This window comes from Geotrypetes seraphini, chromosome 2 (assembly GCF_902459505.1).
Source record: "Geotrypetes seraphini chromosome 2, aGeoSer1.1, whole genome shotgun sequence".
Classification (NCBI taxonomy): Eukaryota; Metazoa; Chordata; class Amphibia; order Gymnophiona; family Dermophiidae; genus Geotrypetes; species Geotrypetes seraphini.
The window spans coordinates 312,723,249-312,739,521 of record NC_047085.1 but is presented as its reverse complement, the minus strand read 5'-3'; the positions used below and the strand labels follow the sequence as shown (position 1 = coordinate 312,739,521).

Here is a 16,273-nt window from a genome sequence, read left to right as displayed (position 1 = left end):
TATGTTTTATTAATCTTTGAAATACCACTTAAACATATTACAGATCCAAGCAGTTACAATAAATAAAATATAGAATAAAAAATTGGGGGGTTAATTTATGGAGTAGGGGCATACATCAGGTACATGTACAAATGCTAATCAGTGTCAATTTGTTAATGACAATTATTGGTACTTGTCTCCAATTAAGTGGCAATTTATCTTCATTGTATTTCTATATCATGTATTCTGTAATGGAATGTAAATGTAAAATATGCAATAAAAAACCAGCAACTTAAGAAATTAGTTTATTGGTGTACAAGTGTTTGAGTTGAATTTGTGTAAGGAAGAAAAGGGATCTGAGGAGGAATTGTGAGGTAGGATATTTTTCTTTTCCAACACTGTGCCAGGTAGTTCAAATTATTAGGGGCTTTCATCCCACTTTTAGTCAAGCTGACCCTTGTTTTGCAGGTATTTTGAGTTACTTCTTGAAGATACGTAGACAGTCCAACAAATTGAACGGAAATCTTGGCAAAAGAGTTAGGAGGAAAACAAGAAAAGCAGAAACTGGGCCCAACATATTTAGATAAAGTAAATGACCAGACAATAAAGGTAGAAAAAAATGAATTTTATTTTTAGTGTAGGATAAAGTAGTGTGGTAGCTGTGTTTTATCAAGGCACCATATTCCTTTATAAAGCTTAACGCCGCTGTGACCGACCACTGAAACATGTTGGTGCTATAAATCCCTGAAAGTATGACCACAAGTTGTAAGCTAAGTATTTAAATTATTTATACACTAAGGTGGGAAAAAGTATTTATAAATTTAATAGTAAAGTATGGAAAATCTGGTAAGGAAGTAGTACATAAAGCCTGACACAATGAATTTGTAGGAGTGCTAGGTGGTACGTCTGAGGATCTATAAACGTTGTATTATTTACTGCAAAGAGAGTTAGGAGGGGTAAGAGAATATACACCCTTCCAATCTGAAGTTTGGGCTATAGTCTCACAGAAAATTTAACTTGAACTATTGTGCTGTTTGGTCACTTGCTATAGGCCCGGCATGTTTCCCCAAGATGGAGGAAGAAGTTGCTTAGGTGTATTTCTCCAAAATTGTTTTCTATAAATCACACAAATGCAATGGTAAGTATCAGGAAGAGAAAAAATTTATTTATTCCTTACTGTGGTTCAAGGAAACAAACATATGCTCCCAAACTTTTCAACAAAAATGTGGTCAGAATGACTTTTCAATAATGGCCCAAGACCTTGGCCTAGCAGGGTCTCCAGGCTGCATACTCCAAGTCATTAAAGCTTCCCTCTCATAGCAGTGAAGCTTTAACACACATTCAGTTCCAATATCAGCCTCTTCACAGAAGGAAAAACAAGAAAAAAACAGTTCCCAAAACAGTCCAAACAAAGCAGAAAACTATAGGGCTTCTAAAGTTCCAAACTTATTTCTTTATGGCTTTTTCCTCAGCTGCACCAAAAATCACCATGTAGCTTGACCTTCAGCTCAAGAGAGCTGCAAGAGGGAGAATCAGCAAATTCACCTTTTTATCCAGCACTAGTCAAAATGCTGCCCACATTCTCTCACCAGAGAAGACTGGTGAATTCTCCCCAGTCCTCTCTAGTCTCCTGGGTGTTTTACCAAATAGAAACAAAATGTAACTGCCAAAACAAATTTTTAACAACAACAAAAAAAAAAACAACTAACAAAATAGTCCAGTAGCCAGCTTTCTTCTTGTACTGGCTCCGCCCTGGTCCTTCTCAGACTTTTTCCTTAGCAGCCATATTGTGTACTGTTCCAACACACAAGGAAAAAGAAGAAAAAAAAAAACCCCCAAAAACACTTTTGCAGCAGGAAATCCAAACTTTCTTCCAACAAACTGGCCTGACTCTGAGCCACAACCTGTCAGTTAGCTTTACACTTCCGTTATGTCCATATTCTTTATCACAGGCATTCAGCTTTTCAAACAATATCCAAGAGAAGCCTTAAAAGAAACCAAAACAGCAACACAAAAGAGCTCCTGATTTTTAAACAAAAAAAAAGAAATGCAACTCACTTCCATGCACTCATCAGACAGTGGCCCAAGAGAATTCAGAATCTCCATAGGTTCCTCAGCACTCAGTAGTAAATCCTCAGGCTCCTGCATGATTATATGCTCAGGCGCTTCACCAAGTATGTCTGCTTCCTTTGCCGCCCTCTCCTCCAACTGAGGCTACCAGGTTTCAAGTTGCCTTTGTGCTTTAGAGAATGACACAGGGAAAAAATTTGTCTCCGTCACCGCCCCGTCCCTGCGACCACCATCCCAGTCACCGCCATGTCACTGTGACCACTGTCCCCGCCCCGTCTCCGTGACCACTGTGCTTGTCCCGTCCCCATGACTACTGTCTACTCCCTCCTTCCTAATGTGAGGGAACATGCGCGATCACGGATCGCGCGGTCCAGAAGCCCACTCCTGCCCGATCGCCGTGTCCTGCCATCTCCCTCCATCCACCTCACCTTAGGTGCCTGCTGAGTCCGACTTTAATTCTTCTCCCAGCCGCACGCTTTCAATAAGCCACATGCGTGGCTGCTTGAGCTGTTGAATCTTCTCCTCTGACCCAACTTCCTGTTTCCGGTTGCGTCAGAGGAAGAGATTCAACAATTCAAGGAACCGCGCAGGTGCGGCTTATTGAAAGCGTGCTGGCTGGGAGAAGAATTAAAGTTGGATTCGGCAGGCACCTAAGGTGAGGTGGAGGGAGGGAGATGGCAGGACGTGGGATGCGACTATTGGGTGGGGATGCTCGACCACGCAATCCGTGCTGGCTTCACTGCGGAGACAAGACCATTCACCGATCCACAGGCGGTGAATGGCCTTGTCCCCGTCCCTGCAGCGACCACTAATTTTTCTCTTCCCGTTTCAGTGGGTTACCTGCGGGTAACAACCACTGTGTCATTCTCTAGTGTGCTTACTGGCCCAGCCTAGTTCTAAATGGGGAGCTCTGGTCTGCAGTGCTCATCCCCTGCTTAGCCAGCAACTTAAGCAGGGAAGTATTTAAAGGGGCCAAACCCTGTTTTCTGTGTGCGTGCCTAAATAGGTTCCCTGGCATTCCCTTAGAAACAGAACTACTCTTCTGCTCAGAATAAGAGTTAAAATCTGGGGTATACGTGTCAGCTCAAGTTAGCTTTACAGGTGTGGTTTTGATGTTTTTAACTGGCACAAGACTGGTACTGGTGCCGAACTTGTGATAGTGTGCAGACCCAGAAGTTAACCAGGCACAAGCCAGTGCCCGATTAAAAGCGCTTTTAATGTCCTAAATTTATTCACTTAGCTGGTTAACGGACTGAATATCACCACTAGCTAGCTAAGTTGTGGCTCTGCCAATACTCCACCCTTGGACCGCTTCTAATCTGATTAGTGGAGATTATTCAGTGCCACTGAATATTGGTGGCTAGTCAGCTCTTCTGGGAGAATGGTATAGAAAATTTAATGAATAAATAAGTATAAAGTAGCATTACCCCTTCATTTATTTTATGGCATTTAAAAGTTGCTTACGTCGCCTGAAACAGGCAATTTACAGCATCAAATATAAATAAACAGCAATTTGCTATATTATCCAACCTCATTCACTCTATTGCCGTCTCTGCACACTCACACATATATGGACAGATTATATCATTATATATAAGCAGATAGAAACGTGTTCTTTGTTTATGAATATTTTTGCTACTTCATATAGAGTAATTTATAAAATGTATCTGGCTGTGAGCATTCAAAGAAAAAGCAGGATGTAAAGATGCCAGGATGAGGTGGATGTGAAAGTCTAAAGAAGAAAGATTTGGAGCCTGAAAGGTTTGGAAAATGTCTCTCAGGCAAGCTATAATACTAGCGATTGACTGAAATTGGAATTAAATGATAGCTATCCAAATAAGCAATTTCTAGAGAAACGCTGCCTGTGAATAGCTAGATACCAGTCTTCCCATTTTGCTCTCATTCGTGAATGACAGTCACTTTTCATAGAAAGAAAACTCTTCCTCTGGTGTGTAATTGCTGGCACTACAGTACCTGTCTTCCATCCATTGCTCCTTGCATTTCTTTGAAGGTTGAGCTGAATTCTCCAATGAAGTCATGTTTGCCATTAGAGTCCCAGTCCCACACTATGCACTGGGGAAACACAAACAAGAACACAAGCACCATCAAGATTCAAACAAAACACAGGCTCTTCTACTGCTTATCAAAATGTTACCCTGGAAATTTCATAGAGGACAGGGCCCGGCTGATAATTCAGAATTACAATGATATTGTATAATATGAACCCAGGTTATCTGTAGAGACCACAGAACAGAATATGTGTAGTAAAAGAAAATAAATGTCAGCTTTTATTAGAGGAATAAATTGAACTTATCTTGGGAGAAAAAGAGTGCCCTATACTCTGCTACCATTGCATTTTATCAGAATGAAAAGAGGATCATTTGGAGGGTAATTTTCAAAAGCTTTTACCCAAATAAAATATCCATGAGTGAAAAATATTGTCCACCAATGTGTCTGAAAGTATGCACTCATTCCATATCATATATCCTTTTAGCTGCATTAGAAGGAGGTACAGTATTCCCCCCAAATTCACGGGGGTTCCGTTCCAGGAACCCCCCCCCACCACCAATTGTGAAAAACCGTGAATGCGTTTTTTAGGCAGGAGAGGGCAGCTGGGGCGCCGGCAGGTGAAGGAAATCACTAGCGGTCTGCTCCGACCGCCTCTTCCTGTAGTATAGTTGGGCTACACCAATCAGGAACTGCTTTGACACGCAGCTCCTGATTGGTGTAGCCCGCCTTTACTATAGGAAGAGGTGGTCGGAGCAGACCGCGTATGACCGGGTCCGTGATTCGCAAATTCACGGGGGAACACTGTATTCCTATAGGCCTGCTTGGATTGAGGAAGTAAAATACTATAGCGTGTATAAAAGTGATTTTTAAATACTTACATGCTGTTTTACCCTCACCCACCCACTGCCTGCACATATAGCTAGCACAAAGTACATGAACTCTTTCAGGGCACATAATTTGCAGCTACTGATTTTCAAAGAGAGATTGCACAAGTTGTTTTCATTTGAAAATCTGAGTATGGTATGTGTATTAAAAGCACTCATATTTTGGAACTACATGGTCTATTTGAAAATTGATTCCTTGAAAATCTGCAAGAATCTCAATAGTACAAACACAGAGAAAGGCTTCAAAATACAGCTGTGGTTTAGACCAGTGTTTTTCAACCTTTTTACACTATGGACCGGCAGAAATAAAAGAATTATTCTGTGGACCGGCATCGGTCTGTGGACCGGCGGTTGAAGAACATGGGGCTAAGTTGTGGGCCAGACCCTGCCCATCTCTACCCATTCTCCACCCCAGACCCTGCCCCCATAATAGTACTAATTGCACCTTGCACGTCCTGTGCCTCATCTGGAAGCCTTCCCTCTGATGTTGCAACGTCAGAAAGAAGGCTTCCGGCTCAGGTGCAGGATGCCCGTAGGAGCCACTGCCCGTGGCTTTATGCACTGAATCAGTGAGGAAGAGGGAGCTGGCTCAAGATAACACCGCATCGATCGCACCGTGGACCGGCGGTTGAAGAACACTATTTTGGGCCTGATGCACGTGCTGGCCTTGTGGACCGGCAGGAAATTTCTGTGGCCCGGCACTGGCACATGGACCGGTGGTTGAAGAACACTGGTTTAGACAGTGGCATAGGAAGGAATTCAATAAACAGCGCTAAAACTTGAGCATCAAAAAAATTCAGTGCTAAGCACCATTCTAAAAAGGTGTGCATGCTTCAGAGAATAGTGTTTAGCACAAACCTTGTGCCTAACATTTGGCTACCGGACTTCTGCCTGCTGAATTCTGGTATATTGCTGACACCCAAGTTAGGCGTACTTAGATATTACTAACGTTTCATCCAACCTAAGTTCAGAGAATGCAATTCTTTCTACTCGTGTCAAATTGTGTTGTGGAGCAGACAGAGATTGTTCCAGGGTTTCAACGTCAGACAATCAGGGCAGGATTAGTTCGGCAATGGCCCCTTAGGCACACAAGTATACTGGGCCCCCTGCCCCACCCCCATGTATTTACCCATTTTCTTATTTACTTCTTTTTCCACTTTTATTTTAAAATTTAAAACAAACAACAAAGATTACCATACCAGTGCCAGTGTACAGTTTTTCTTCTATGCAACCTCCAAACATCTCTGAACAAATCCCCCCTTCTTTCCTAGATTAAGAGATCTTCAGCTGGCATATGGGTAGGAGGCATGGGGCATGGCGGAAAGAAAATTTAGTGCTCATCATTTTATTGGACTAATACATTTTTCACTTAGCTCTCAGAGGTTAAAACCTCTTTCTTCAGATCAATAAGCTATACTGCTGTTACAGTATCCCTATCCTGACCTGAAGAAAGGAGTTATGGTCTCTGAATTAGTAAAAAATGTATTAAAATTAGTTCAATAAACAGTATCATCTTATTTCCATTTTCTATTAATAAACTAATTAATAAATGATAATCAATACAGCTACAATAATACCTTATCCTAAAGAAAAAATAAATAAATAAAACAAATAGAATTTTTTTCTACCTTTGTTGTCTGGTTTCTGCTTTCCTCATCTTCTCATCATTCTCTTCCTTCCATCCACTGTCTGCCCTCTCTCTGCCTCTTCCATATGGCATCTGCTCTCTTTCTATTCCTCTTCCAGAAATTGTCTGCCTCTCCATTCCATCTCTCTCCCCCTCCCCCCCCCCCCCCGCACTGGTGTGGTATCCATCTTCTTCCCTTCCCTCCTCCAATGGTCTGGCATCTCTCTCCTCTCCTTCCCTTCCCTCTCCCACACCCCCGTGGTCTGGCATTTAACTCTTCTCTCTTCCCCCCACTTCCATCAGCATCTGCCCCCTTTCCCTGCAACCCAATTCCATCCAGTATCCTTCCCCCTTATGTTTCTCTTCCCTTTCCTTGCAGACCAATTCCATCAGCATCTGCCCCCTTTCTCTCCCTCCACTACCCTTCCATACCATCATTCTCACAACCCTTCCATACCACCCTTCCCCCTTTCTCTCCCTCCACCACCCTTCTACACCACCCTGCCCCCTTTCTATCCCTCCACCACCCTTCCATGTTCCTTTCTCTTTCCCCCTCCAAACATTGCAGCTGCCTGCTCTGCCCTCTGAGCTCCTTTGCAAAAGGCATCCCAAAAGCAGAATTAGAACAGCTGATGGCAATGGGTTACCCCTCCCCCCATATCAACGACAACGGGCCCCTCCCTGCATCAATGGCAATGGGCTCCACCCCCACATCAATGGCAATGGGCCCACCTGCATCAATGGCAACAGGCCCCACCCCCAGCACCAGAGTCTCCGAAACCGGGCTTGGTAGAACCTCATGTGGCAGCGGGTTTTGTAGCCCTGTCCTTATCTTCCGGACCATGTCTTCAAGCTCAGTCTGCTATTTTGATCTAGGAGTCGGTTGGGGGACTTTCAGTGTGACCCACTCTGTCTTCATATTTGAACTTTAAATTTGTGATTTACTTTATCACTGCATTAGTTTTCTCACTAATTATTGAGTTGAACACACAAGAGGGATTCAGTGATGGTGTGCAGGTGGAGTTTATTATATCTTCACCAGTATGTGTAAGCGCTGGAGAATATTCTCTCCTCGCTTTTCCTTCACACTGAGAAACCCTCTCACACATTTACTATTATAATTATCATTCATTTGAGTGCTTGAGTCAGACTGGGTCACTCGGAAAGTCCATTAGACTTTTTTTTTTTTTTACTGCTTTTTATGGTTATTAAAGAAATGACAATTTTGCATTTACTCTTTATTGTTTATAAATCTTTCCTTTTGGCTAAGTCTTAATGATAATATTGTAATTTATAGCTAGAGAAATATGATCAAGAAACTGTTTTATTTTACTTTTGTGATTATGATAAGCATACCGAGGGCCTCAAAATAGTACCTGGCGGGCCGCATGTGGTCCCCGGGCCACAAGTTTGAGACCACTGTCATAGATGTATTGTATGAGAGGACACCTACACAGCCACTTCCTATGCTGTGCCTTTTCTGTGGATAAGCAGAGGATTTTTTATTTTTAGTACTATTAGCATGACCAATAGTGTAGTAAGGGGGGCACTCTGGGTGCCATCTTTACAGGGGGCATCAGCACCTCTCCTGACTTCACTTCCTGGTCACGGGAGTGGGATGCAATGTCAGAAGGGACCTGAGGCCAGCAGGAACAGCAAGTGGAAGATGCCGCTCGTGCTGGTGAACCTTTCCAGAGATACATGGGTGAGGGAGGGCGCCCAAGAGGCAGGAAGTGGGGGGGTGCCACAATGTGGCGATGCTGGGCGCCACCCTTCCTCGCTACGCCACTAAGCGTGACACTTTGGCACAACCACCAATAGGCATTCTTTTTGTTACAAATTGTAGGCATGCACCCCTTCCGCTTCCTCTTCCAATTTGCTTGCAGATGAAAAGAAAAAGATCTGGTGTCGAAAGAGAGGATGGAGAAATCTCAGACTGTGCTTAGTTCAATATAGACAACTACAGTACATTTAAATTCTTACTGTATGAGTACATAATTTATGTTCCTTTCCAGTGCAATGGATTTCTAGGTAGAGGTGTTATTTTTAATCAAGCTTATCTGTACACTTCAGCCACATTCTTACATACATTCATTTGGGAAGCCTCCAGAGACAACAAATGTTTTCCATCCACTTTGTTGTGTTTATATTTTTGCTCAGATTCACAACCCACAGAGCAGGTATGTGAGCTGTGCAGAAATTAGCCTTCCACGCTAGTGGATTGTGCTGCTCCTGCAGCCGCCTGAGACTGTTTTCCATCGCACTTGTTTTCTGTCCTCATTTTTAGCTCTTCTGGCCTTATGAACCCATATTTTCCTGATAAAGCCGCCGATAATGTATGAGCAGGGGATTTATGTAGGAAAAGGGATAATCAGGCCGGGACATTCATCTTACTCCAGTGTTTTGTAATAGGCTCTGTGAACACAAAGCCATATGTAGAATATGTGTGAGGATGCTGGCGAGTACATGAGTATTTACCAACATATACAGTGGGATTAGCAATTATGCCAAAACTATATGTAGAAAACAGGAGCAGAATCACATGGCAGCTTCCAGGTCTATCTGTTGGCACTTATATGTATAGGGAATGATTATACTATATTACTGAGCACATCCAAGGAATAGGAACATATTCTATAAAGGAACTTAGGCATCTAGGTGCCATCTATCATAATAAAACCCTTAGCGCGCATGCGCACTTCAAACTGTGTGATCCCTGTCTCCGTGATATGTGCTTCCATGTCACACATGCGCAGTAGAAGGAGCCAGCGGCGGTTTCCCCATCGCCCTCCATCGGCGATGCTGGCTCCTTAAGCACGGACGCAAGGAGGTGGCGACCATGGTGGCGACTCCCCCCTCCCACCCTCACTCCGTCTAACAGGACCAAGGAGAGCACAACAATAATGGAAGCAGGCATACCGACGCTCAGCATCCAGACTGTGGTTGGCGTTTGTTCAGGCTGGGGAGGAGGCATAAGGAGTGATCTAAGGGTAGGTGGGAGAAGGGGGCTGGAGCTGAAGTGTCTCAGCGCATGAGAACAAAAGACAGACTCACAGAAAGACAGCAGGCAGGGAGAGAGACAAAGAAAGACAGACAGGGGGCCAGAGAGAGAGATAGACAGATAGAAAGAAAGACAGACCGACAAAGGTGGCCAGGGAGAGAGATAGACAGAAAGAAATAAAGACAGACAGGGGGCCAGGAAGAGAGACAGACAGAAAGAAATAAAGACAGACAGGGGGCCAGGGAGAGAGACAGACAGAAAGAAAGACAGGGGACCAGGGAGAGAGACAGACAGAAAGACAGACAGATGGGGGCCGAAAGAAAGACAGACAGACAGGGGGCCAGGGAGAGAGACAGACAGAAAGAAAGACAGACAGACAAAGAAGGCCAGGGAGAGAGACAGGCAGAAAGAAAGACAGACAGACAAAGAGGGCCAGGGAGAGAGATAGGCAGAAAGAAAGACAGACAGACGAGGGCCAGGGAGAGAGACAGACAGAAAGAAAGACAGACAGACAACGGACAGGGAGAGAGACAGACAGAAAGAAAGACAGACAGACAAGAGGCCAGGGAGAGAGACAGAAAGAAAAGACAGACAGACAGGGGGCCAAGGAGAGAGACAGACAGACAAAGAGGGCCAGGGAGAGAGACAGGCAGAAAGAAAGACAGACAGACAGGGGGTCATGGAAAGAGACAGAAAGAAAGAAAGACAGACAGCGGGCAGGGAGAAAGATAGACAGGAAGATAGATAGACAGTGGGAGGGAGAAAGATAGAAAGAAAGAAAGAAAGATAGACAGCGGGAGGGAGAAAGATAGAAAGAAAGATAGACAGCGGGAGGGAGAGAGACAGAAAGAAAGGAAGAAAGAGACAGGAGCAGGGAGAGAGACAGAAAGAAAGACAGACAGACATATATTCTAGCACCCATTACGGGCTTAAACACTAGTTATAGAATAATAACATGTCACAGTGTTGACAGTTATAGCAGTTGTAGAGCTAGTATAAATATGATTGCCTAAATGTGCCATCCATTTACATAATTTACAGTATATCATTAATTGCCCAAGCTTGCCCCCTTTGTATATCCCTCTTGCAAATACATACTAAGTGGGCATTTTCAGAATAGCACTTAGGCGGCAGGTCAGTATATATGCACCTAAGTACACAGTAAACATATATAAGTTCATATTCTAAATATTTATGGGCATAACATATATGTAGCTGAGAGGACCTTGGTTATGGAATTGTCCTCATAAATGCCTGTTTCACAAAACTTTGGGGTCCATATTCAGTTAGAAGCTGACCCCTAGTGGCAGAACTGAGACACAACAGCTAGAGATTGCAACAGCCATTTTTGATCTGGAGCTGCTAGAGGCAGGCACAAGTGTGTTTTCCTCCTGCCCTATGACCATTAGACCACCAGGCCTGGCAAAGTAGACCGGGCGTGAGAAGGGGTGCAGTGGGCCTGCTGGGGTGAAGTATAGCCTAGGAGGCCTTTTCCAGAGTGAGGGTTTCACGAGGGTGGTCAGGCATGTAGAAGGACCTTCTTATGTTAGGTGTGGGGAAGGAGGGGGATTGGAATCATTGAGGGGGGCAGGAAGAATGAACAATCCCTTTCTGTAGGTCCTGGGTAATGTTTGTCTGGGACCCGCATAAGTAGCTTACCAATACAGGGCAAGAAGTGGCTCCCCACATGTCTTTCTCAATAACAGACTATGGACTTTTCCTCCAGGAACTTGTTCAAACCTTTCTTAAAACCAGCTACGCTATCTGCTCTTACCACATCCTCTGGCAACGCGTTCCAGGGTTTAACTATTCTCTGAGTGAAAAAATTTTCCTCCTAGAAATCAATAAAAATATTTTGAACAGAAAAAAAAAGTATTTCCTTGTTAACTGCATCGAGTGGCCCTTAGTCTTTATAATTTTTGACGGAGCGCAAAATCGATCCACTTGTACCCGTTCTACTCTACTCAAGATTTTGTAGACTTCAATCATATTTCCCCTCAACCGTCTCTTTATAAGCTGAAGAGCCCTAACCATTTTAGTCTTTCCTTATACGAGAGGAGTTCCATCCCTTTACCATCTTGGCCGCTCTTCTTTGAACCTTTTCTAGTGCCGCTATATCTTTCTTGAGATAAGGAGACCAGAATTGAACACAATACTACAGATGAGGTCGCACCATGGAGCGATACAGGGGCATTATCACATTCTTAGTCTTGTTAACCATCCCTTTTTTAATAATTCCAAGCATCTTGTTTGCTTTTTTGCGGCCGCCGCACATTGGGCGGAAGGATTCATCGTATTGTCTACAATGACACCCAGATCCTTTTTTTGGCGCTAACCCCCAAGGTGGACCCTAGGATCCGATAACTGTGATTCAGGTTATTCTTCCCAATGTGCATCACTTTGCATTTGTCCACATTAAATTTCATCTGCCATTTGGACGCCCAGTCTTCCAATTTCCTAAGGTCCGTCTGCAATTTTTCACAATCCGCATGCGTTTTCAACTTTGAACAGTTTAGTGTTATCTGCAAACTGTGTTATTTATTTTGCACAATCTGTTTTAATGGATTTGCATGCTTCACATCTCATTTTATTTAACATGTGTTGCAGTTGAAAATCCCATGTTAAGTTATGGACTTGGCAAATGTTGCATGCTATTGCTAATTGGTAAATAACATACATTATTGCCATATCACAACTTATTAAAAAGGCCCTTTGGGACGTAACTTGTCTTGAGCTACTAATGAAAAGGCTTGAGCTAAATATAAATAATGTATATATTTATTTATGAGGTTTGTACCATTTTTAAATGTCAAGTCATACATAAATGTGTAACAGAGTAATGAAAAATCAAGTGAGAACCCTTAGAATAATAAAGCCAGAAACAAAAGATAAAGACATATGATTAAACAATGGAGGACAAGAAAATGTCCAATCCCTTCTGAAGCATTGGATTTGCTGCCCTGTGTATTCATAGGCTTGGCAATATACAGTACTTCTTGCATCTTTGCACTGTAGGTCCACCCCTACCAGATTCCTAATATGGCTCCAATGAAGCCATAGATCCCTGATGCTTCCCTGTGCAAGTAGCACCAGTTATAAATTATCCTTTACAGAGAGAATACCTTTATAAATTTAAAAAATTGCTATTTACCTATGTAAACATCAGGCAAACCCTGTAAAATAAATCTCATTAATACAGAATAGTTCATGAATTCATGGAAGATGTCAGCAATTAAAGATCATTAGGTCTATCTAGTTTGTTCAATTCAATTTCTAGCGACATGACGTAGAGTAGACTACAGCCAACCTCTGGCTTTCTCCTCCCATTTTTGCTATTGAGGAGCCCGTCCTAGGCTTCTTGATTTCTATTTTTGGTCTCCATTCTATCATTTCCACTGAGAAGTCACACCTTGTATCCCCCCCCCCCTTTCTAAATATAAACATGTTTTCATGTGCTCCAGAGTTACTCTCTTTGAACCTCACACTATAATCTTTTATTCTAAGGATTCTTCTGCATAAATACTTGCTTCTTGTATCTTAACTATCCCCTCCTTTTACTAAATCGCATCAGCGGTTATTAGTGCAGAGAGCTGCGCTGCTCCCGATGCTCATAGAGTTCCTATGAACGTCAGAAGCAACGTGGAACATTCAATTCGGCTCCCTGTGCTAATGACTGCTATCGCGGTTTAGTAAAAGAGTGGGGGGAAGGGGAGAGGGTTATAATTTTAAGGCATTTGAATATCTGTTTTACCTGCCCTGTGTATCTACTCCTTTAGGGTGCACATATTTGGGTCCTAATATCTCGTCTCATATGGCTTTTGGTATGTCCCTGCACCATTCTGTTAGGGGTGAGGAAAATGTTGTTCCATTTCTTATTTTATTTAATTATACAGTCAAACCTTGGTTTGCGAGCATAATTGGTTCCACGATTCGTTCCACAACCCAAAAACTTTAGTACAAAATACTCTACGTACGTGTATTGCAAGACCTCGCTCATTTAGAACAGTCCCTACACTCCCGCAGCGTCAGAGAGAGAAGAACCATCGGCTCAGTTGTGATGTGTGTATACTGTATGTACTTGTATTGCAAGACCTTGCTTGTATATCAAGTTAACATTTAATCAAATGTTTTGCTTGTCTTGCAAAACACTTGCAAACCAAGTTACTTGCAATCCAAGGTTTTACTGTATTTACTTCATTATCTCTGATTTTGTTTTCTTTCTCCCTGTTTTGCTTGTTGTCATTTAGCACATGTTAAAACAATTTAGCGTGTGCTAAACCTGAAGTGGCATAAGGAATATGCATTCAGAGCGCCCCTGTCATACTGATTAAAGGAGCAGTAAACCCTGAATACAACCACTTCTCCCCCCAACACTCCCCTACCTATATATGGAATGCAATGCCATTTATCTCCGCAACAAAAATTCCCTAAATAAATTTAAAACAAATCTCAAAACATTTCTTTTTAAAGATGCCTATCAATAAGTGAAAAAAAAGCTTTTAAGAAGTGACATCCCCATTTCCCTCTTGTTACTCCCCATCCCGCTACCCTTCCTTTTATTTTTATTCATCATTGTAATTAAAACTTCCCTATCTCCTAAAACCTCTCATTTCTAATCAGTCTTAATTCGTCATAGTTTTAGGTTTACCCTCTTTTTATTTTCTCTCACCTAAATCAAAAATTTTATTAGACTTTTCTAATTTTTAACATTGTAAATCTCCCAGATACATGTGACGGTCGGTATATCCAGGGCAGGATTAATCAATAGGCCCAGTAGGCAGTGCCTACGGCCCGAAACTGTGAGGGGGGCCTGCTGAAGGAAGATGACTCACCTTGCCATTTTTTTTTAAACAGCAATGGCCCCCTCCTGGCATCAATGATAATGCCCCCCCCCCGCATCAACAGCTCCCTCCCGCATTAACGGCAACGGGCTTTCCCCACCCCCCCCACCGATGCCATCGGTGGGGGGGGGTGGGGAAAGCCCGTTGCCGTTAATGCGGGAGGGAGCTGTTGATGCGGGGGGGGGGCATTATCATTGATGCCAGGAGGGGGCCATTGCTGTTTAAAAAAAAATGGCAAGGTGAGTCATCTTCCTTCAGCAGGCCCCCCTCACAGTTTCGGGCCGTAGGCACTGCCTACTGGGCCTATTGATTAATCCTGCCCTGGATATACCGACCGTCACATGTATCTGGGAGATTTACAATTTTTGTTGCTCTGTTACAGGAAGGTCCCACGATGACTGCGTCTGCTGGTCCATCCCCCTCCAACGCGGGGCCTTCTGTAACAGATCTGGCCACGTTGCCGTTGATGAGGAGGGGAGACCCGTTGCCGTTGATGCGGTGGGGGGGGGGGGCGTTGCCATATAAGAAAATGGGTAAATACACGGAGGTGGGATGGGGGTAGGGTGTGGCAGGGGGCCCAGTGTACTTGTGTGCCTAGGGGCCCTCGACGAATTAATCCTGCCCTGGGTATATCAAGCCATGAATAAACTTGAAACTATATGAGAACCTGCTATCGATATCTCACCTCTGATTGAGAAGAGCTTCCGTATATTTCTACAATATGTTTGCACTGAATCTTCACTCCTGAGCACTCAACTATAACTCGAGATGCCCTTATACTTTGTTATACTCCTTTGAACTAATTCAGAAGCAGATTTCTTCTGTGTGATTTATAATACTGATAAATACAGTATTGGCTAATGTAATCAGTACATCTTGTGATGAGAACAGTATGAGGTCTTCAAACTGCTAAGAAACAGAATTGTGTCTTTGACTTTTAGCACTCTCTCTCATCCAATTTAGATCTGTGTACAGCACACGAGGGCTAGACAGAATATTCTTTCTTGACAAGATCTATAATTTGCAAAGGTCTGATGCCATTATCACAGCACTGCTGTACACCTTTAGTTGAGAAGTTCCTCATCCCCCTCATCATCAACCAAGGGTCTGACAAATTTCATGAGACATCACCACAGGTATCACCCAACTAACTAGTAAGCACAAGAAACTTGATGTATACAAGAGGAAGTGGCAGGGAGCCTTCTGCCCGCACTTGCCCAGGGCTCCCAGCTCTACCCGACAACCAGCTCAGTCATGTTATCCTTTATTCCTGCATGGATAAACTGCAGCATTTTGTAACTTCAGTTGTAATCCATTACAAGCCATTACTGCTGATGTCTTCCTAAAGTTCCTGAATGCCAGCTGTTTTCAACAATCCAGCACACTGTATGTACAACTTGCAAGACATTATCATCCCTTCTGTCGTGCCTGCTGCCTGGGACGGGAAAACATACGGACAGCTGTAGAGAGGAAAACAAATCGATCTTCATTCATTTTACCTGATGGATTAAATAGTGGATTGCCATGCTGAAAATGATCCAATCTTACTTAAAATTGACTTGAAGCTGATTTCATACTTTCCTTAATACAAAATATATATATATCTATATAATAAAACCGTAGGCGGCGCATGCGCAGTCTTATCAGCGTGCTTCCATGATCCGTATGTCCGTGGCCGCCAAGACTGCAGCATGCCCCGCGCTTACTACGGCCCCACGCGCAGCTCAGTTCGGCACGGCGGTTTCCCCAGATAGGGGAAGCCGAAAAACTCAAGCCCGACTCATGGTCCTGCCGCCGCTCACGAATTCCCCCCCCCCCCCAATCCTCCTGCAACAGCCGCTACCGCTCCTGTTCAAAGCGG

The 16,273-nt window shown here is 43.4% G+C and overlaps 1 protein-coding gene across 6 annotated transcripts in view; it reads right to left on the bottom strand.

The window, feature by feature from the left end:
• The window catches only part of CPNE4 (copine 4), an 879,187-nt gene that overhangs the window by 162,680 nt on the left and 700,234 nt on the right, over positions 1–16,273 (bottom strand). For all 6 annotated transcript variants that reach the window (XM_033930001.1, XM_033929997.1, XM_033929998.1 and 3 more), the window contains one exon: positions 4,024–4,122. In XM_033930001.1, coding sequence (XP_033785892.1) covers positions 4,024–4,122 — 99 coding nt within the window. The remainder of the gene's footprint in view (positions 1–4,023; positions 4,123–16,273) is intronic.